Below are 22,328 nucleotides of genomic sequence, written 5' to 3'. Positions count from 1 at the left end.
CAGCGTAATACTGTGGATCAGTTGTTTGACCCTTTAACTGAAGAGAAAACGGGCTCAGAGAGGTGAAGTGAATTTTCTTAAGGTCATACAGCCAGAATGTGGCAAGGCTGGGATTTTATTTATTTTTTATTTTTTCGAGATGGAGTCTCACTCTGTCGCCCAGAGTGCGGTGGCACAATCCTGGCTCATTGCAACGTCCACCTCCCAGGCTAAGAGATTTTTGTGCCTCGGCCCCTGGAGTAGCTGGGATTACAGGCACCTGACACCACAGTCAGCTCATTTTGTTTGTTGTTGTTGTTTTAAGATAGAGTTTCACTCTTGTTGCCTAGGCTGGAGTGCAATGGCACGATTTTGGCCCACTGCCATCTCCACTTCCCAGGTTCAAGCAATTCTCCTGCCTGAGCCTCCCAAGTAGCTGGGATTACAGGCACCCGCCATCACGCCCTGCTAATTTTGTATTTTTAGTAGAGATGGGTGTTTCACCATGTTGGCCGGGATGGTCTCAAACTCCTGACTCAGGTGATCCACCTGCCTCGGGCTCCCAGAGTGCTGGGATTACAGGCATGTGCCACCATGCCCAGCCAAGGCTGGGATTTTAACTCATGTCTGCAGTGGATGCCAGAGCCCAAATATCCTGTATCCCCATTTACTGGCAGAATTTGTGATAAATTTTCTAAATTTGTAAGAAGTCTGTTCAGCAAATATATACCATGTGGCTGCTATTCTTTCAGGCATTTGTGTTAGGCTGTAGTACAGCAGTGAGAAAAACGTATTATTCCTGCCTTCACGTAGCTGACAGCTAAGTTTCATATTTTTTGACTGATTTAATTTTTTGGAATATAATGTATGCTCTGAATTCTGTGCTGAGCTCTTATTTATTCATTGAACAGACATTTATTGGAGGCCCTGCATTTTTTTCAATGAAAATGACCCTGCTGGGGTTGTTGCTAAGCTAGGAAAGCGTCCCCACTTTTTGAGCCCTCAGACTGAGGCAAGCAAAACTAGTAATTACATTAAACAAAGTGCTTTCAAGTAATGATGGCTGGTATTTGCTGAATGCTTTCTGTATGTCAGGTGCTCGTCTAAGCACTTTATATGTATTGTTGCAATTTTCCCCAAAAATTGCATAAACAATTGAGATAGATATTATTCTAAATGAGGTGAAGTCAATTGTCCAAATTCACACAGTTGTCTGGCCCTACTGTCCCTTTTTTTTTTTTTTTTTTTTTTTTAAGACGGGGTTTCACCGTGTTGGTCAGGCTGCTCTGGAACTCCTGACCTCAGGTGATCCACCCACCTTGGCCTCCAAAGTGCTTGGATTACAGGTGTGAGCCACCACGCCCGGCCTACTGTCCCTTATGTGAACAGCAGGCCCCTGAGAGAGCAAAGGAGTTGGGGTTGCAGGACCACTCTAGATCGAAGATTCAGGGGCGGCTCATTCTGGAGGCGCCAAACACCGTTCCCAGCTTCTAGATGTGTAATTCCAGTCCTCTGATACAGGTGCCTGATTTGTCTTTCCTCCTGAACCTCAGGCTCCTCTCACCTGTCCTAAGACCACTTTGACCTCGCCCCTTTTTTCTTCATCCCTCAGTAAGCGAGACATTGAGTTACTGCTGAAACTCATTGCAAACCTCAACATGCTCTTGAGGGACGAGAATGTGAATGTGGTAAAGAAGGCCATCCTTACCATGACCCAGCTCTACAAGGTGGCCCTGCAGGTGAGAGTCCCCTCCCCACCCAGGGCCATCCTGCCTGATAGGTCTCATTGACAAACGGATATGTTGGGGTTCAAAACCAGCATCCGATCAGACTCTGTGAGCAAGATGTGCTGTTGATCTGTGGGAACAGACAACACGGAGAGCTAATGTCACTTGGGTCAGGAATTTGCACTTAAATATCATTCCTTCCATTGATCCAGCCATTTATTCACTCAACACACATTCCCTGAATATGTCCTCTGTGCTCAGCCCTGGGCTAGGTGATGCTGGAGACATAGCAGTGACAAAGACAGCTTATTGCCTTCACAGTGCTCATAACCCAAGGAAGGAGGCAGACCTTAATTAGTGAATCACATAAATGTTGATTATGGACTGTGAGCAGAAGCAAACACTGTGGTGTGATGTACATTAGCATTAATAAAATGAATGAATTTGTTTTATCACCACCATCTTGTAAACTCAGCATCGTTACTCCTTTACCTTAAGACTTGAGCCTTTATCACTCTGAGTGGTCTCTGTCTGCATCCCCATGTGGGCAGGAAAAGGCCTGGCCACTACTGCGTCCTGTCTCCAGCATCACTCAGCACTGGGCTAGGGCAGAGTTGGAACTCAGGAACTGTTCTCCATGGTTCTCTGGGTATTGATAGAGGGTGTTGGTGATTGATGCATTGTCTTCACCTTTGTCTCTTCTATTCCTTCCTGGCCTGCTGGCAGTGGATGGTGAAGTCACGGGTCATTAGCGAGCTACAGGAGGCCTGCTGGGACATGGTATCTGCCATGGCGGGGGACATCATCCTACTGTTGGACTCTGACAATGATGGCATCCGCACCCACGCCATCAAATTTGTGGAGGGCCTCATTGTCACCCTGTCACCCCGCATGGCCGACTCAGAGATACCCCGACGCCAGGAGCATGATATCAGCCTGGACCGCATCCCTCGTGACCACCCCTACATCCAGTACAGTGAGTGCTGCCTTCAGCTGGTGCCCTTGACAGCCCTGCACCAGCTTCCTCTCCTTCACTGCCTTCCCTCTCCCCCTTATCTTTCTTGGTTTTACATTTCTGAAACAGTGTGTGCAGAAGTAAAGAGCCCTAATACTAGGTTCAGATCTGAACTGCACTGATTACTCATCATGAACTTGGGCAAGTTACTTGTCTCTGTACTTCATTTTCTTTTTTGTAAACTGGAGACAATAACACAGTATCACTTTCACAGGTTTGTAGTGAAGTTTTATGAGTGTGAGCTAATCAATGCTAGCTAGTTTTGTGGTTTTCTTAATGATAAATTATAAAAGTAGTACATAGGCCAGGTGTGGTGGCTCATGCATGTAGTCCTAGCATTTTGAGAGGCCAAGGCAGGCCGATCATTTGAGGTCAGGAGTTGGAGACCAGCATGGCCAACATCGTGAAACCCCTTCTCTACTAAATATACAAAAATTAGCCAGGCATGGTGGCAGGCACCTGTAATCCCAGCTACTTGGGAGGCTGAGGCACGAGAATCGCTTGAACCAGGGTTGCAGTGAGCCGAGATTGTGCCAGTATACTCCAGCCTGGGTGACAGAACAAGCCTCTATCTCAAAAAATAATAATAATAGTACTATATATACACTCAGTGTCAAGCAACATGGGTTAGTATAGAGGAATAATACCCTTTCCCTCAGTCCTGCTTCCCAGAGATAAACACTGTTAAGAGTACTGTATTTCCTTCCAGATCTTTCCTGTGCAAGTGTAGATATTTGTATGTGTATATGCATAGTGTCTGCATTTGTTTGCTTTTCTGTTTGCAAAAACAAGGCCATGTTTGTGTTTTCATCTGGGAGACATTAGAGTATAGTAGCTTGTGTCTGAATCTCAGCTCCACCATTGGACATGTAGCCTATTGTCTCTGAGCCTGATTCCTCATTGGTAAATTGGGGATTGTTATTATGGCATCTAATTTAGGATGTAAGTATGAGCATTTGGTGAATTAATATGGCTGGAATAGTAAACATTCCATAAATATTAGCTATTCTTAATGTATTATTTGACAGCCTTTATTTTTTATTTTTATTTTTATTTTTGGGACGGAGTTTCGCTCTTGTTACCCAGGCTGGAGTGCAATGGCGCAATCTCAGCTCACCGCAACCTCCGCCTCCTGGGTTCAGGCAATTCTCCTGCCTCAGCCTCCTGATTAGCTGGGATTATAGGCACACGCCACCATGCCCAGCTAATTTTTTGTATTTTTAGTAGAGATGGGGTTTCACCGTGTTGACCAGGATGGTTTTGATCTCTTGACCTCGTGATCCACCCGCCTCGGCCTCCCAAAGTGCTGGGATTACAGGCTTGAGCCACTGCGCCCGGCCCTTGACAGCCTTTATGACTTAATAGTATCGGTGATGTCTTTCCCTGTGAGAGTCATGTTCAGTTGCTACACAATATTCCATAGTATAGTTACATTACATTCTATTAAGCAATAATGCTCTGTTGATGGCCATTTAGATTTTTAATGCACTATTTCAAATAATGCAGCATTCAAATCAAAACTACAATGAGATATTGTCTCACCTCAGTTGAAGTGACTTTTATCAAAAAGACAGGCAATAACAAATGCTGGTGAGGATGTGGAAGAAGGAAAACACTTGTACACTGTTGATGGGAATGTCAGTTACCACAGCCTAAAAATTGTTTGGAGTTTGGAGGTTCCTCAAAAAATTAAAAATGGAGCTACCATGTGATCCAGCAATCCCACTGCTGGATATATACCCGAAAGAAAGGAAATCAGTGTATCAAAAAGATACCTGCACGCCCATGTTCACTGCAGCATTAGTCACAATAGCCAAGACTTGAGAGCAAACTCAATGTTCAGTAGCAGATGAATAGATAAAGAAAATGTGGTACTTACATACAATTGAGTACTATTCAGCCATAAAAAAGAATGAGATCCTGTCATTTTCAACAACATGGATGGAAGTAGAAGTCATTAAGTGAAATAAGCCAGGCATGGAAAGACAGCTTTGCATATTCTCGCTTATTTGTGAGAGCTAGAAATGAAAACAATTGAATTCATGGAGACAGTAGAATGATGGTTACCAGAGGCTGAACAGGGTAATGAGCAGTTTGGGGAGGAAGTGGGGATGGTTAATGGGTACAAACAAATAGTTAGAACAATAAGATCTAGTATTTGATAGCCAGGCATGGTGGCATGCGCCTGTGGTCTCAGCAACTCAGGAGGCTGAGTTGAGAGGAATACCTGAGCCTGGGTGGCAGAGATTGCAGTGAGCCAAGATCATGCCACTGTATTCCACCCTGGGTGACAGAGCAAGACCCTCATCTCAGAAAAAAAAAAGATCTAGCATTTGATAGCACAACAGGGTAACTATACTCAAAAATAATTATACATTTTTAAATAATTGAAATAGTATATTGAAGACCCCATTTTCCCTGATGTGATTATGCATTGCATGCCTGTATCAAAGTCTCATGTACCCCATGATTATTTACACCTACTAGTTACCCATTAAAATTTTTTAAATTAAAAATATATGGCATTCATTATGTTTCCGTATAGGAAAAGTCTGGAAAGATATCCACCACAGTTTTAAGCATTCACTTTTGGGGACCGTATTGAGGGGAGTGGTGTGACAAGGGACTTTGAGTTGTGTGTATATACACATGTAATCCAGGCTTTCACTATTGCAAGCCAATGTTTTCAATGTCCTTATAACTAAAAAAAAAATTTTTTTTTAAATTACAGAGTCTCACTCTGTTGCCTAAGATGGAGTACAGTGGCATGATCTCGGTTCACTGAAATCCCTGCCTCCTGGGTTCAAGCAATCCTCCTGCCACAACCTCCCAAGTAGCTGGGATTACAGACATGTGCCTCCACGCCTGGGCTAATTTTTTGTATTTTTAGTAGAGACAGGGTTTTACTATGTTGGCCAGGCTGGTCTTAAACTCCTGACCTCAAGTGATCTGCCTGCCTCGGCCTCCCAAAGTGCTGGGATTACAGGCACGAGCCACTGCACCCAGCCCCTTATAACTAAATTTTTATACTCATTAATAGTCTCATAGAATTAATCAACCACTACGTTTTCTGTTTTTCTCATCATTCACAGACATCTAGGTACCGGGATCTGCCCTTCCTTTTAGTCCCAAAAGTTGCTGTCTCCAGAGGCCTGGGAGAAAGGATCCCACTGACTGGTTCTCCTCTCTGTCTCTTAGATGTGCTGTGGGAAGAGGGGAAGGCAGCTTTGGAGCAGCTGCTTAAGTTCATGGTGCACCCTGCCATCTCCTCCATCAACCTGACCACAGCTCTGGGCTCCCTCGCCAATATCGCCCGCCAGAGACCCATGTTCATGTCTGAAGTGATCCAGGCCTATGAAACTCTACATGGTAGGTCAATGCCCTCCCTGTGTCTTCTTCACTGGCCAGTCTGCTCTTTCTCTTTTCTTTTTTTTTCTTTTTTTTTTTTTTGAGATGGAGCCTTGTTCTGTCTCCAGGCTAGAGTGCAGTGATGCAATCTTGGCTCACTGCAACCTCCGCCTCCCGGGTTCAAGCAATTCTTCTGCCTCAGCCTCCCAAGTAGCTGTGACTACAGGCACGCGCCACCACACCCAGCTAATTTTGTTTTTAGTAGAGACGGGGTTTCACCATGTTGGCCAGGATGGTCTTGATCTGTTGACCTCATGATCTGCCCACCTCAGCCTCCCAAAGTGCTGGAATTACAGGTGTGAGCCACTGCATCTGTCCTCAGTCTGCTCTTTCTTAAAGAAATGTGAGGTTGGTGGTAGACCCCAAGTGCTAGTTATCCATCTGGCAGGCCTGAGATCGTCCAGATTAGACAGGAATCTTTTGGCATGTGACAGAAACCTGGTTCAGGACTGGCTTTAATATTGAGGTATGTGGGGGTGAAATGACATAATGTTTGTGAAATAGTTTCAAATATGTCAGTCCTCACACCCCTCACCAAAAGGGAGGCTAGATGTTCCAAGATCAGCAAAATGTTGATGGGTACACAGTGACTCATGTTATTTTCTCTGTTTTGTGCACAAATGAAAACCAAGGAGTCCGGGGTTGGGGCATGAGTGCGTACAGGTCATGTTGGATCTGCGTCTCTCTATCTCTTGACTCTTTGTTTCTCCATTTTGGTTTCACTCTCTGGCCCTTTCCTTGGAGTAGCAGGCTCCCATTCTGTTCACTTAGCAACACCATGGGAAAGAGAGTGTCTCCTTCCCAGCCATTCCAGCACAAGTCCAAGGGCTGATGGTCATTGTTTCTGATTGGCTGAGCAGAGATTATGAGTCAATCTCTGAGCCAATTACAGTGGCCAAGGGAATGTGGTGTTCTCACAGGCCCCAGGTTTCATGCCCACTCTGACTGAGAATGGAGAAGGGGGGTTTCCTTGGAGAAGGAGGATTTCTCTCACCAGGGAATGAGAATGTTCTTGGCTGAGGAGGGGGCAGTGGATGCTAGGCAGGCAGAATTTCAGGAATCCTTTATCACCGTAGAACAGGGGACACTCACTTATCAAGGTGACGATTAAAAAGTCATTCGAGTGGCAGGGAGACCAGCAGTGAACTGTTGCAGCAGTTCAGTTAGGAGTTTCTGAAGGTGAAAGTGGTGATTATAACCTTCCCCAAGTGAAGCATATGTGAATTGCCAGACCAAAGATAGAGGGAGATGAGACTGTATATGTTTAATAAAAGAGAGGGTGAGTTTTTCTCTTTATTTATTTTTAATTTTTTTATTTTTTAAAGATGGGGTTTTACCATATTGGTCAGGCTGGTCTCGAACTCCTGACCTCAGGTGATCCGCCCACCTCAGCCTCCCAAAGTGCTGGGATTACAGGCGTGAGCCACCATGCCCTGCTTTTTCTCTTTGTTTTAAGGTTAACTGATAACTGATGGAGACCTCCAGGGTTTTAAGCATCAACTTGTAAGGCGGAAAGCCACACATTAGGTCGAGGGTGAAGGAACTTTTCTAGTAGATGCCTGCAAGACCACTGCCCAAGTTTGGGGTTGGGAATTAATATTGGCAGCATGCCATGAGATCTGTCCACAAGACAAGAGCTCCTGCCTCTTTCCTCACAGCCAACCTGCCCCCGACGCTGGCCAAATCGCAGGTGAGCAGTGTGCGTAAGAATCTGAAGCTGCACCTGTTGAGTGTGCTGAAGCACCCAGCCTCCTTGGAGTTCCAGGCCCAGATCACCACTCTGCTAGTGGACCTGGGCACACCCCAGGCCGAGATCGCCCGCAATATGCCCAGCAGCAAGGATACCCGCAAGCGGCCCCGAGACGACTCGGACTCCACGCTCAAGAAGATGAAGCTGGGTGAGAGGGGCTGGCACAGCGCGGGGCACGCAGGCCATGCTGAAATGTTTCGTTATTTACCTTAAACTATGGTGAATTTGTATTTATTGAGATTATATTATAGATTATATTATGTGGGCCAGTCACGGTGGCTCACACCTGTAATCCCAGCAATTTGGGAGGCCAAGGTGGGCGGATCATTTGAGGCCAGAGTTCAAGACCAGCTTAGGAACATGGCAAAACCCCATCTCTAATACAAAAAAAATTATAAAATAATTATAAAAATAAATATATACAATATAAATGATTACAACAGGATTATTAAAATATATAATATGTTTAATAAAACATGAATTATTTAAATTTTAGGGAAATAAATAAAATGAAAATTGTCTCTCTCTTATCCCCTCCCAAGAAGTCACCACTCCCCAGGTGTGAACACTTCCTTGTTTTCTTCCAGACGTGCTTTATGTAGAGTGTAGAGCTCTTCTTTCATTTCTTTGTTTTATTTATAAGAGAATTTCTTTTCTGAAGTAATTTTCTAGTGGTCATATTATTTATCAGTAGTGTCAACTATGGCAGACTTTATTCAAGATTTTTTTTTTAATTGTCCTTTTTTTCTAGAGCATTTACAAAAGATTTATTTTTTCTTTTAAAAAAATAAGGAGTTGCCAATCACAGTGGCTCACGCCTGTAATCTCAGCACTTTGAGAGGCCGAGGCAGGTGGATCACCTGAGGTCAGGAGTTCAAGACTAGCCTGGCTAACGTGGTGAAACCCCATCTCTACTAAAACCACAAAAATTAGCCAGGCGTGGTAGCACATGCCTGTAGTCCCAGCTACTAGGGAGGCTGAGGCAGGAGAACTGCTTGAACCAGGAGGTGGAGGTTGCAGTGAACCAAGATTGTGCCACTGCGCTCCAGCCTGGGTAACAGAGTGACTCTGTCTCAAAAAATTTAACAAAAGGAATTTATTTAAGGAGTGAGGTAGGGATCTTACTATATTTTTTCATAATTAAGTATACTAAGCAAAGTATTCTGTATGTTGAGTTGTTTTCATTTGATTTCATTTACTTTCATCTTGGAGTTCTTTCTATATCTGCAAGTAGAAATCTACTTCCTTTTCTTGAGACAGTCTTGCTCTGTTGCCCAGGCTGGAGTGCAGTGGGGCTATCTCGGCTCACTGCAACTTCCGCCTCCTGGTTCAAGCAATTCTCATTCCTCAGCCTCCTGAGTAGATGGAATTAGATGGGTGCCACCATGCCCACCTAATTTTTGTATTTTTAGTAGAGAGGGTTTCACCATGTTGGCCAGGCTAGTCTGAAACTCCTGACCTCAAGTGATCTGCCTGCCTCAGCCTCCCAAAGTGCTGAGATTACAGCTGAGAGCCACTGCGCCCAACTACTTCATCCTTTTGAATGGTGGCCTAACAGTTTGTAGTGCACTTGGATGCCATTCTCCCTGTTGATGGACGTTTAATCTGTGTTCATTTTTAAAATTTTTTAAATTTGTTTTTTGTTTCAGAATTATCCTCTCATTCTGTCCTTTTTTCTTTTTTTTTTTTTTTCTTCTTTAAACAGAGTCTCACTCTGTTACCTAGGCTGGAATACAGCGGTGTAATCTGGCTCACTGCAACCTCTGCCTCCAAGGTCAAGCAGTTCTCATGCCTCAGCCTCCTGTGTAACTGGGATTACAGGCATGTGCCACCACAGCTGCCTAATTTTTGTTTTCTTTCTTTTTCTTTTTTGAGATGGAGTTTCACCCTTGTTGCCTAGGCCAGAGTGCAATGGCCCAGTTTTGGCTACTGCAACTTCTGCCTCCCAAGTTTAAGCAGTTCTCCTGCCTCAGCCTCCCAAGTAGCTGGGATTACAGGCATGTGCCACCACGCCCAGCTGATTTTGTATTTTTAGTAGAGATGGGCTTTCACCATGTTGGCCAGGCTGGCCTCGAACCCCTGGCCTCAGGTGATCCACCCAGCTCGGCCTCCCAAAGTGCTGGGATTACAGGTGTGAGCTACTGCGTCCCGCCTAATTTTTGTATTTTTAATAGAGATGGGTTTTGCCTTGTTGGCCACGTTATTCTTGAACTCCTGGCCTCAAGTGATCCCCCCACCTCGGCCTCCAACAAAAGTGCTAGGATTCCAGGCATGAGCCACATCGCCCAGCCCCATTTTTTTTTAAAAGCGTAAGGATTGCTGTATTGTAACAGTCTTGTGTGTATACCCAATCATGGGACAAATTCTTAGTGGTGGGATTACTGGGGCAAAGGATTTTTTTTTTTTTTTTGTGACAGAGTCTTGTTCTGTCAGCCAGCTGGAGCTTGCAGTGGCACAATCTTGCCTCACTGCAATCTCTGCCTCCTAGGTTCAAGCAGTTCTCCTGCCTCAGCCTCCCAAGTAGCTGGAATTATGGTATCTGCCCCCACGCCCGGCTAATTTTCTGTATTTTTAGTAAAGATGGGCTTTTATCATGTTGGCCAGGCTGGTTTCAAACTCCTGACCTCAAGTGATCTGCCTGCCTCGGCCTCCCAAAGTGCTGAGATTACAGGCATGAGCCACTATATCTAGCCAGGGTTTGTGTATTTAAAGTTACATTTTACCCACCAACTTTTTCTTTCTGTTTCCATAAGCTTTTTATTTTGAAATAATTTTGAATTTACAGACAAGTTATAAAAATAGTACTAAAAGCTGTGTACTCCTATGAGACGTGGATCACACACTGCGTTTAGTTGGCATGTCTCATTAGTCTCCTGAATCAGTTCCTCAGCCTTACGTTGTGTCTCATGATATTGACATTGTGAAGAGTCACGGACAGTTGTTTGGCAGAATGCCTTCCTTCCATTTGGGTTTGTCTGCTCTTGTCTCACGATTGGAGTCAGGTTAGGCACTTTTGGCAGGAATGCTACAGAAGTGATCCCCTCGTCACCTAAGTACGTGGGATCAGGAGGCACATGATGTCTGTCCCATTGTTGGCGATGTTAACTTTGAACTGTTGGTTAAGGCAGTATCGACCAGGTTTCTGTAGTGTCAAGTGCCATTTTTCTCTTTGTCAGTAATAAGCTGGAACCGGGGGCGGATATTTGAAACTATAAATACATGTTTCTCAGCCAGGCGCAGTGGCTTACGCCTGTAGTCCCAGCACTTTGGGAGGCCAAGGCGGGGGGATCACAAGGGCAGGAATTCGAGACCAGCTTGACCAGCATGGTGAAACCTTGTCTCTACTAAAAATACAAAAATTAGCTGGGCATGGTGGCGCGTGCCTGTAATTCCAGCTACTCAGGAGGCTGAGACAGGAGAATCTCTTGAACCCAAAGGCAAATGTTGCAGTGTGCCGACATCACGTCACTGCACTCCAGGCTGGGTGACAGAGTGAGACTCTGTCTGAAATAATAATAATAATAACAGTATCTTCTCAGAGCTTAGCGTGATAAGCTGCAGTGATGTGGCTTATTCCCATTTCCCAGATTAGGAGAACTGAGGCCCAGAATGAGTCAAGTAGTTGGCCAGAGTCATGGTGCTTTGGCACCAGAGACAGGGCTGTAGCCTAGATCTTCATCTGCAGTTTGCTCCTGTTTGCTGAGGCTGACCGGAGGCAGGCACCACCTGGGCACCCTGGGAGGATGGAGGGTCCGCTGCTCTCTCTATAGCTAGCATCTTGTTATTTTTGCTTACCCCAGAGCCCAACCTGGGGGAGGACGATGAGGACAAGGACTTGGAGCCAGGCCCATCCGGGACCTCAAAGGCCTCAGCCCAGATCTCCGGCCAGTCAGACACAGACATCACAGCTGAGTTCCTGCAGCCACTGCTAACGCCTGATAATGTGGCCAATCTGGTGAGGATGGGTGAGGAGCGTTTTCCCCCTGGGCGGGAAGGAAGGATCTCCTCAGTCTTTCTCCTGCCTCCACTTCACACTGTCTACCTCCTCCAGAGTTCCCTCCTAATTTATAAAGCAAAGGGGTCTAATTGGCTCACAGTTCTACAGGCTATACAGGAAGTGTGGTGCTGGAGTCTGCTCAGCTTCTGGAGAAACCTCAGGAAGTTTCCAATCATAGTGAAAGGTGAAGAGGGAGCAGGCATCTCATGTGGCAGAGCAGGAGCAAGAGAGAGGGAGAGTTGAGGGGCAGGGAGATGCCACACACTTTTACGTGACCAGATCTTACAAGAACTCGCCATCCCGAAGACAGCACCAAGCCATGAGGGATTCTACCCCCACGATCCAAACACCCCCAACCAGGCCCCACCTCCAGCATCGGGGATTGTAATTCAACGTGAGATTTGGGCGGTAACAGATATCCAAACTACATCAGTGTGCCTCACACCTGGGTATGCAGCCCGCTTCTGATCATCCTCCATTTGGATGTCCCAGGAGCATCTCAGACTCACCATTGCAGAACTACACTTTTCCGTTTTCTCCCCATGATCCTCTGCAGGCCCCTTCCACTTCCCAAACCAAAAATCTGGGAATTAACCTCTTTCCGGTCTCTCCCTAATCCTTGCCCTCTTTTCCACCCCTGTAACCCTTGCCCTGGGCCAAGCCCACCCTTTTCATCTGAAGCCCAACCCTCCCTTGCTAACTGGCTCTAACTTCCTTCAAGTAAAATTTAAGTTCCATTTGCCTTAGTCAGCCATCTTTGATCTGGCTTTTGTCTTTTTTTTTTTTTTTTTTAGATGAAGTCTCCCTCTGTCACTCAGTTAGGAGTGCAGTGGTGCGATTTTGGCTCACTGCAACCTCCACCTCCCGGCTTCAAGCAATTCTCCTGCCTCAGCCTCCCTCATAGCTTGGATTACAGGCACCCACCATGGCGCCCAGCTAATTTTTATATTTTTAGTAGAGATGGGGTTTTGCCATGTTGGCCAGACTGGTCTTGAGCTCCTGACCTTACCTCAGGTGATCCGTCCACCTGGGCCTCCCAAAGTGTTGGGATTACAGGTGTGAGCCACCACACCTGGCCATTCTACCTTTTGTCTTATCACTGCTAGGAAATTCACCTTTTCAATTTTGCCATGAAGTTGCTCATCAACATGTATAAAAATACCTGCTGTCCATAGTGTAAATACTGTATGTCTGTAATGTGCTGCTTCTCTATTGGTACCAATGTGTCCAATCTTGCAAAATATTTGCTTGCTTTCAGTCATCTCAAAGAACTGCCTATTTTGTTCATATTCTTTCAGCACTTTTTCTATTTTATTCTGTTGCCTTTATTTCTGTCCTGCTACTTTCTTTGAATGTTTTTCCCCACGGTTTTAAGTGATTGGCTCATTAATTTTTAGTCATCTTTTCCAGTGTAAGCAAGCATTTAAGGATTTGATTTTTCCATTTAAGTATATTTTAGCTGCATTCCTCACATGTAAAAGTATAGTAGTTCCATTATTACTTAGATTGTGCATTTAAAGTTCACTGTCTCACCTTGGCAACATAATGAGACCCTGTCTCTACAAAAATAAAAAAATTAACCAAGCATGGTGGCGTGTGCCTGTAATCCTAGCTACTGGAGAGGCTGAGGCAGAAGGATCCACATGAGCCCAGGAATTTGAGGCTGTAATGAGCTGTGATGGTGCCATTGCACTCTAGCCTGGACAATAGAGTATAAAACCCTGTCTCTAAGAAAAAAAAAATAATTTTTTTTTTAAAGTTCCACATGTAGAGGGAGTTTGACATTATCTTTTGTTACTAATGCCTGACATCTGTGGATGTTCTTTGTTAGGCTAATGGGTTTTTTTTTTTTGTTTGCTTGTGTTTTGAAGTCAGTTTCCAATCCTTATACTCTTCAGTGGACCTCTTTTTGCTCTTTGTTATTTATTTATTTATGAGATGGAGTCTTGCTCTGTCACCCAGGCTGGAGTGCAGTGGCATGATTTTGGATTCACCACAACCCCCGCCTCCGGGGTTCAAGTGATTCTGCTGCCTCAGCCTCCTGAGTGGCTGGGCTTACAGGCATATGCCACTGTACCCGGCTAATTTTTGTATTTTTCGTAGAGACGGGGTTTCACCATGTTGGCCAGGCTGGTCTTGGACTCCTGATCTCAAGTGATCCACCCCCCTCGCCCTCCCAGAGTGTTGGGATTACAGGCGTGAACCACCATGCCCAGCCTCTTGTTCTTTGGACAGGGTGCCTGCTCTACTGCTTCTTAGCCTTTTCCCATGCTGTTCCTCTCTGTGGAATACACACCCCTCCCACTGCAAAACCTTGTCCTATCTTATGCTAACTCCTGCCCTCCCCTCGGTTCTCAGCCTCAGTGCCTCTTCCCCAGGGAGCCTTGCCTGGCTCCTGCTGTGGCTCATAGTACCCTTTACTTCCCTGTCTCGAGCACTACACTGTATCATTATTTGTTCTCTCTGTGACTTCCCCCAAGAGGCTGAGCTCCAGGAGAGTAGGCCCACTTCGGTCTCAGGCACTGCCATTTCCCCAGTATTGGCATGGGCATGGAAAGAAAACCTGCTGAGCTAATGACTAAGGAGAGGCTGTCTTCCTGGGCATCCCACAGGTCCTCATCAGCATGGTGTACCTGCCCGAGGCCATGCCGGCCTCCTTCCAGGCCATCTACACCCCTGTGGAGTCAGCAGGCACAGAAGCCCAGATCAAGCACCTGGCTCGGCTCATGGCCACACAGATGACAGCTGCCGGTCTGGGACCAGGTGAGTGTGTCCTGGCCCTGACCTGGAGCAGGGGTAGGCACTTATGGCTTCTGGGATCTCTTTAATGGAAGAACACCTCCTTGTGCAGGCAAAATTTTCTGGGGGCTAAGGTATAGCTAATGACAGCTGCCACAGATAGATGGCTCAGTGTTTTTAAGTCCTGGGATTTGGACTCAAACAGGCCTGGGTTTGAGGTCTGAGTTGAATCAGATCTCATCTACTTAATAGCTATATGACTTTGGTCAAGTTAGTTAACTTCTTTGAGCTTATTTTAACAGTACTATTAAGGTATAATACACGTAAGTGAAATGCACAGCTCTTAACTATAGACCTTAGTGAATTTTCACAAAGTGAACACACTAGTGTAACCATCTCCCAGATCAAGATACAGGTTAAATATCCCTTATCCAAAATGCTTGGGACCAGAAGTGTTTCAGATTTCAGACCTTGGATTTGGAATATTGGCATATACATAATGAAGTATCTCAGGGATAGGACCCAAGTCTAAACATGAAATTCATTTATGTTTCTTACACACATAGCCTCAAAAGTAATTATGTAAGATATTTCTTAATAATTTTGTTCATGAAACAAAATTTTAACTGCCATCTATCACATGAGGTCAGGTACGGAATTTTACACTTGTGTTTTCTTGAGACTCAAAAAGCTTCAGATTTATAGACCATTGCCACTGTAGAAAGTTCCTCCTTGTTGCTCCAGGGATGCCTCAGGGCATCAAACTCCAGAGATAACCAGTGTTCTGATTTCTGCCTCCATCCGCTAGTTTTACCTATTCTTGAACTAAACTAAATAGGATCGCAGAGTCAGGCTTCTCTGGCTTACCATACGGTAGTTTTTTGTTTTGTTTTGTTTTTTTGTTTTTTTTTTTGAGGTGGAGTTTTGCTCTTGTGGCCCAGACTGGAGTACAATGGCACAGTGTTGGCTCAATGCAGCTTCTGCCTCCTGGGTTCAAGCGATTCTCCTGCCTTAGCCTCCTGAGTACCTGGGATTACAGGCACCTGCCACCACGCCCACGCTTGGCTAATTTTTTGTTTTTTGTGTTTTTGTTGGTTTTGGTTTTGGTTTTTTTTTTTTTTTTTTTTTTTCAGACAGAGTCTTATGCTGTTGCCCAGGCTGGAGCGCAGTGGCATGATCTCAGCTCACTGCACCCTCCACCTCCTGGGTTTAAGTGATTTTCCTACCTCCCAGGTAGCTGGGATTACAGGCACACAGCACCACAACTGATTTTTTTTTCCAAGCTGGTCTCAAAGTCCAGACCTCAGGTGATCCACTCTGCTCGGTCTCCCAAAGCGCTGCAATTATAGGCGTGAGCCACCACGCCTGGTCTGCTGTATGTTTTTGAGATTCCTTCATTTTGTCATGTGAGGTGGTAGTTGGTTTTTTATTGCTCAGTAGTATTCCATTATATGAATATGCAGTCTTTCGTTTATCTACACCCCTATTGATGGATCTGTGGTTTCTTTCTAGTTTTTGGCCATTGGGAATAAAGCTGCTGTGAACATTTGTGTCCAAGTCTCTTCATGTACACGTGCTGTCATCTATCTTGAGCATATACCAAGGGGTGGAACTGTTGGGTCATAGGGTGTGATCAGTGCTATTACAAACTGCTTTGGGCTGGGTGTGGTGGCTCACACTTGTAGTCCCAGCACTTTGGTAGGCTGAGGCAGGTGGATCACCTGAAGTAAGGAGTTCGAGACCAGCTTGGCCAACGTGGCGAAACCCTGTCTCTACTGAAAATACAAAAATTAGCTGGGCATGGTGGTGGGCCTCTGTAATCCCAGCTACTCAGGAAGCTGAGGCAGGAGAATGTCTTGGACCCAGGAGGCGGAGGCTGCAGTGAGTCAGGGTCATGCCACTGCACTCCAGCCTGGGCAGTGGAGCAAGATTCCATCTCCAAAAAAAAATAAAACACCTGAGGGCTGGGCACAGTGTCTCATACCTGTAATCCCAGCACTTTGGAAGGCTGAGGTGAGAGGATTGCTTGAGCCCAGGAGTTCAAGACCAGCCTGGGCAACATATGGAGTCCTCATCGCCACAAAAAAAATACAAAAATTAGCCAGGTATGTTGGCATGCATCTGTAGTCCCAGCTAATTGGGAGGCTGAGTGGCTGAGGTGGGAGGATTGCTTGAGCCCAGGAGGTCGAGGCTGCAGTAAGCCATGATTGCACCACTGCATTCCAGCCTGGGCAATGGAGTGACACCCAGTCTCAAAACAAAAACTGCTCATCATGTTTCTAAAGTGGCTGTACCAGCCGCTGCTCCCACCAGCAATGAATGGCATTTCTAGTTTCAGCCTCGGTTATATTACAAAGTGGGGATAAAGAGGGTACCCAGCTCAGAACAGAGCTGGACACACAGGAAGTCCTTGGGTCAGAGCAAGTGGGTCTGACATGCTGGGTGTCCGTTTGCTGTCTCCCTCCCAGGTGTGGAGCAGACCAAACAGTGCAAGGAGGAGCCCAAGGAGGAGAAGGTGGTGAAGCCAGAGAGCGTCCTGATCAAGCGGCGCCTTTCAGCCCAGGGCCAAGCCATCTCAGTGGTAGGCTCCCTGAGCTCCATGTCCCCTCTGGAGGAGGAGGCGCCCCAGGCCAAGAGGAGGCCAGAGCCCATTATCCCTGTCACTCAGCCCCGGTGAGTCGTCTTCTCGGTACTAGGGCAGGACGGGAGACCTACTCCAAGGGTCTGGTTCTCAGCTCGTGTGTGTGTGTGTGTGTGTGTGTGTGTGTTTAAGTGTGAGGCAGACAGAAGTCTGGACCAGGTTCTCTCTGACTCCCGGGTCAGTGCCACCATAACCACTAAACCTTTGCTGTTTTCTTTTTTTTTTCTTTTCTTTTTTTTGAGACAGAGTCTCACACTGTTGCCCAGGCTGTAGTGCAATGGCACAGTCTCAGCTCACTGCAATCTCCACCTTCTGGGTTCAAGCAATTCTCCTGCCTCAGCCTCCCTAGTAGCTGGAACTACAGGCGTGTGCTACCACACCCAGCTAAGTTTTTTGTATTTTTAGTAGAGACAGGTTTCACTGTATTGGCCAGGGTGGTCTCCATCTCATGACCTTGTGATCCGCCAGCCTTGGCCCCACAAAGTGCTGGAATTACAGGCATGAGCTACTGCGCTCAGCCTTTATTAATGTATATTTTTTGAGATGGAGTTTTGCTCTTGTTGCCCAGGCTGGAGTGCAATGGCACAACCTCGGCTCACCGCACCCTCCACCTCCCGGGTTTACACAATTCTCCTGCCTCAGCCTCCCAAGTAGCTGGGATTACAGGCATGCGCCACCACACCTGGCTAATTTTATATTTTTAGTAGAGATGGGGTTTCTCCAGGCTGATCTGGAACTCCTGACCTCAGGGGATCCACCTGCCTCAGCCTCCCAAAGTGCTGGGATTACTGGTGTGAGCCACTGCAGCCGGCTGCTGTTTTCTTTCCTGTAAAAAACACCCTCTTTTTTATGTCTAAAATTGGGATAATGATAGTATCTTTCTCATAAGGATCAAGGAAGACTTAAATTAGTTCTGTGATGATGATGGTTAGATAACTAGATTAGATAAGTCTAGTGAAAAGTGATTGTGGGCAGGGCTCGGTGGCTCATGCCTGTAATCCCAACACTTTGGGAGGCTGAGGCAGGTGGAGCACACGGTCAAGAGATCAAGACCATCATGGCCAAGATGGTGAAACCCCATCGCTACTAAAAATAAAAAAATTAGCTGGGTGTGGTTGTGGACACCTGTAATCCCAGCTACTCGGGAGGCTGCAGCAGAGAATTGCTTCAACTCAGGAGGCGGAGGTTGCAGTGAGCCAAGATCACACCACTGCACTCCAGCCTGGGCAACAGAGTGAGACTCGGTCTCAAAAAAAAGAAAAGTGATTTTTGACTGTCAAGCATTTTACATGGTTCCTGATGTGTAGTAAGTGCTACTGGCTGTCACCATCCTTGTCCCCATTATTATCTCCCTTACACACCACAAAATCCAGCCAGTCCCAGCCACCCAAGTCTTGCTAACATGGCTGAGTGAGATCTGCTACCCTCACCCCTCCTCCAGTTATGCCCACAAGCAGGTTCCCACCTCAGGGCCTTTGCCTGGAGAGCTGGTCCCCCAGACATTTGTGTGTCTTGTTCCTGCCTCCGTTCAGATCCCCACTCACAGAAGCCTTCCCTTAGACACCCTCTGCAAAACCAAAATAGCATCTTCTTCCTTCCTCTTACCCACCGCCCCACCATGCCTCAGAGTTACAGGGAGGTTGGAGAGGCAGCAGGGGGCTGGGGGCATCTCTGTGGCCTATCTAGACCTTGAAGTCAGGAGCGTCACCAGACAGGCCTGGGCTATAAGAAAGATGGTCTGAGTCAGTGTTGCTGTCACTGCTCTTCCACGTAGGCTGGCAGGTGCTGGTGGGCGCAAGAAGATCTTTCGTCTCAGCGACGTGCTGAAGCCCCTGACCGATGCCCAGGTGGAGGCCATGAAGCTGGGCGCTGTAAAGAGGATCCTGCGGGCTGAGAAGGCTGTGGCCTGCAGCGGGGCAGCCCAGGTATGCCCCTGCCACCCGCCCAGCCCATCCTTTCAGTCCCACTCCTCAAGCATTTGCCTCGCATCCAGGGAAGAGTCTGGCCCCAGCGTCAAACCTCCCTGGCTGTGGACCCCAGCTCTGCTGCTCACAGCCGCTTCTCCAGCTCGCTCCCATCGTCCATAAAACAGAGAGAATAGTGGCAGCTCCTGCTGGGTGACAAGTAAACGTGGAAATGCACACAAGGCGGGTGCTGGGGGCCTCTGCAAGTGAGGGCTGTGCTTCTGGTCTTGGTTCTTCCCAGCTGTTAATATTCTTACTGTTACTATTTAGCTTTAGAAATATACCTGGTTCTCAGTCCTGATTCTGCCACTTGCTGGCACTGTTACCTTCAAAGAATGGAAAAAAGTGACTTTTTTCCTATTCTATGAAGTTAATTTTTGATTGGCCAGTAGTATAGGAACACACTTTCTGTGCTGAAAAATATTTCCAGGCAATCCAGATCTAGTACTATCTTCTGTGGCCATCACCTGCACCCCATCCCCCTCTTCAAAGGCGACAAGGGCACAAATTGGGGGAATCTTTGAGGATCTTTTTCTGTGCATTTAAGTACATGGGTGCTGCTCCTAGAAACTCATTTTTATTCTGTGATGATCGATCCCCGGCCTGGCACCCCCACCCTCCACCACACAAACAGGACCTTCTGGGTATAAGGGACCTCGCTGGCCTTCCTCACTTCACTCCGTGTCTGCTCTGAGAGTTCCTGCGCCTGGGCAGGAGGGGTCACAGGGCACGATTGCGGAGTCCCTGGATTGCCCACCCTACACTGATGTGCTGGCTTGCCCTCCCACCAGGTGCGCATAAAGATCCTGGCCAGCCTGGTGACACAGTTCAACTCGGGCCTCAAGGCGGAGGTCCTGTCCTTCATCTTGGAGGATGTGCGGGCCCGCCTGGACCTGGCCTTCGCCTGGCTCTACCAGGAGTACAACGCCTACCTGGCTGCAGGTGCCTCAGGCTCCCTGGACAAGTATGAGGACTGCCTCATCCGCCTGCTGTCCGGCCTGCAGGAGAAACCAGACCAGAAGGATGGGTGAGGGGGCTGGCCTGCACCCTCCTGTCCCCGAGAGGCCCCCTCTCCTGGTGCTGCCCTGCCTTTCTGGTTCTGACCACCTCCCTCTTCATCTCCCCCAGAGGCAGTCCTCCTCACGCCTATCCCACTCTCCTCTCCTCTCCTCCCCCCCGGAGGGTTATTGCTTTGGGTGTGGGCTCTGGTTGCGCTCCCTGAGCTCCCAGCTCTGCCGCTTGCTCTGAGTGGCTTTATCACTCCCACTCTGTGCCGTTTTCCCATCTATAAATAACAGTGCTCACCCATGGGCCTGGAGATGGACTTCTCTGCACCCCATTTCCTGCCTGAGTTGGTTCTGTAGCTTCCTCCCTATCCTTGGCCTCCAGCTTACTCATCTGTCCTCCGCACAGCAAGTCCAGGAACACTCTGTTACATAAATCCTTTTACTACTTCCCCGTAAAGAACCTTCCATGGTTCTCCATTGCTCTTGGGATAAACACAGCCCCATCACTGTGACCCAGCCTCTTTGGCCTTACTCCCTGAACATTAGCCGCACTGGCCTTCTGTCTTCCTCGAATGTGCCAGGGGCGCTAGTGCTTCCTGTTGTGTCCACCTGAAACGCTCTTCCCTCAGCTCCGCGCGGTTGGCTCCTTCTCATCCACCAGTGTACTCAAATGTGACTTCAAAGCGGCCTTTGGAGGCCACCACGTCTAAAATCCCATCATTCCCTCCCATTGTTATGTTCAATGAACACAGTTAGGAATTCCCGTTTGACGAAAGGAAGAAATGAGGTTCAGAGAGGTACAGTCTTTGCCCAGATCATCCACCTGGCAGCTTTTGAACGCTGGTCCATTCACCTCCAAAGCTTTATAACCAGGGGCTTGAACAAGCAGCACCTGAGGGAGGGCCCACTGGCCCTGAGCTCCTACAGTTACCAGGGAGCCCAGCGGCCTCTTCCTCTGCACCATGTCCTCCCCTCCCTCTCTGGCAGGATCTTCACCAAGGTTGTGCTGGAGGCACCGCTCATCACAGAGAGTGCCCTGGAGGTGATCCGCAAGTACTGCGAGGATGAGGTGAGGCCAGGCTTGGTCACTGCTGCCTGGGGCAGAGGATAGGGCCCTACTCGCAGGGGTCTGAAGGGCACGCAGCCCCTTGTGGCAGGGGGTTTCAGGAGGCACCGGGCCCTTTTGTCCGGTACCTGTTGAGAAGGATGCAGGAGAGACAGCCCAAAGGCACACTCAGGTGGACTGAACTTGGATCCCCTCCCTCTTGCCACAGAGTCGCACCTATCTGGGCATGTCCACGCTTCGAGACCTGATCTTCAAGCGTCCATCCCGCCAGTTCCAGTACCTGCATGTCCTCCTCGACCTCAGCTCCCATGAGAAGGACAAGGTGATCCCCTCCTCCACTTCCTGGCTGCCCACAGCCTGCAGCTTGCAGAGGCTGCCACTATCCTGAGGAACCAGCCCAGCCTCTTCCACACTCCCTTACAGTTTCTCTGGGCCCACTGCCTTCTTGCACTGGTTTTTTTGGCTGTTGCCAGGTTTCTGTCTGTCTGGTTTTTTTTTTCATTTTCAGTGGCATGAAACTGCCTAGAAACCAGGGTCACCGTGCCTGAGTCTGTCTGCGGTGTGTACACACGCACATGTGTACTTGCCTTCCCGGGAAGGGCATCGCACTCTCGCTCTTAGGCCACCTGTGGCGGCCAGCACCGGCTCCTGGTGCAGCCCAGTCCTATGCTGGGGCCTGAGGGCATTGCCCAGTCAGGGAGCCTGTGTGGCCTCAGCCAGCAGTGAGGACACGGTGTGCTCAGCAGCTGAGCAGAGCAGCGTACAGCTGTGGAGCCTTGGGGAGAGAGGGGCAGACCATCTGGGTGTGGGGTGGGCAGGGGAGATGTTTCAAGGAAGGCTTGTGGGAGGGGGGGATGTGTGCACAGAAACCTGGAAAATGAGTAGCTGGGTGTGCTCTAGACAGAGGGGACGAATGTGCACGTGCTGTGATTGAGAGAGCACCCTTGACCCAGCCTTGTGCCTCAGCCTTGCCCAGCAGTGTGTTCATTCATTCAACAGACCTTCAGTGTGCACCTCTGGCCCAGGCCATGTGCT

At 47.7% G+C, this 22,328-nt stretch overlaps 1 protein-coding gene across 2 annotated transcripts in view; it reads left to right on the top strand.

Moving 5' to 3' along the window:
• SYMPK (symplekin) overlaps positions 1–22,328 on the top strand; it is a 44,007-nt gene that overhangs the window by 10,695 nt on the left and 10,984 nt on the right. For both annotated transcript variants that reach the window (XM_017502499.2, XM_037729253.1), the window contains exons 6-16: positions 1,592–1,718; positions 2,433–2,682; positions 5,920–6,090; positions 7,788–8,027; positions 11,680–11,834; positions 14,489–14,639; positions 17,084–17,288; positions 19,031–19,181; positions 20,012–20,247; positions 21,215–21,296; positions 21,502–21,615. In XM_017502499.2, coding sequence (XP_017357988.1) covers positions 1,592–1,718; positions 2,433–2,682; positions 5,920–6,090; positions 7,788–8,027; positions 11,680–11,834; positions 14,489–14,639; positions 17,084–17,288; positions 19,031–19,181; positions 20,012–20,247; positions 21,215–21,296; positions 21,502–21,615 — 1,882 coding nt within the window. The remainder of the gene's footprint in view (positions 1–1,591; positions 1,719–2,432; positions 2,683–5,919; positions 6,091–7,787; positions 8,028–11,679; positions 11,835–14,488; positions 14,640–17,083; positions 17,289–19,030; positions 19,182–20,011; positions 20,248–21,214; positions 21,297–21,501; positions 21,616–22,328) is intronic.

The sequence above is a fragment of the Cebus imitator genome, unplaced genomic scaffold (genome assembly GCF_001604975.1).
Source record: "Cebus imitator isolate Cc_AM_T3 unplaced genomic scaffold, Cebus_imitator-1.0 Scaffold296, whole genome shotgun sequence".
NCBI lineage: Eukaryota > Metazoa > Chordata > Mammalia > Primates > Cebidae > Cebus > Cebus imitator.
This window is presented reverse-complemented; position numbering and strand designations above follow the sequence as displayed.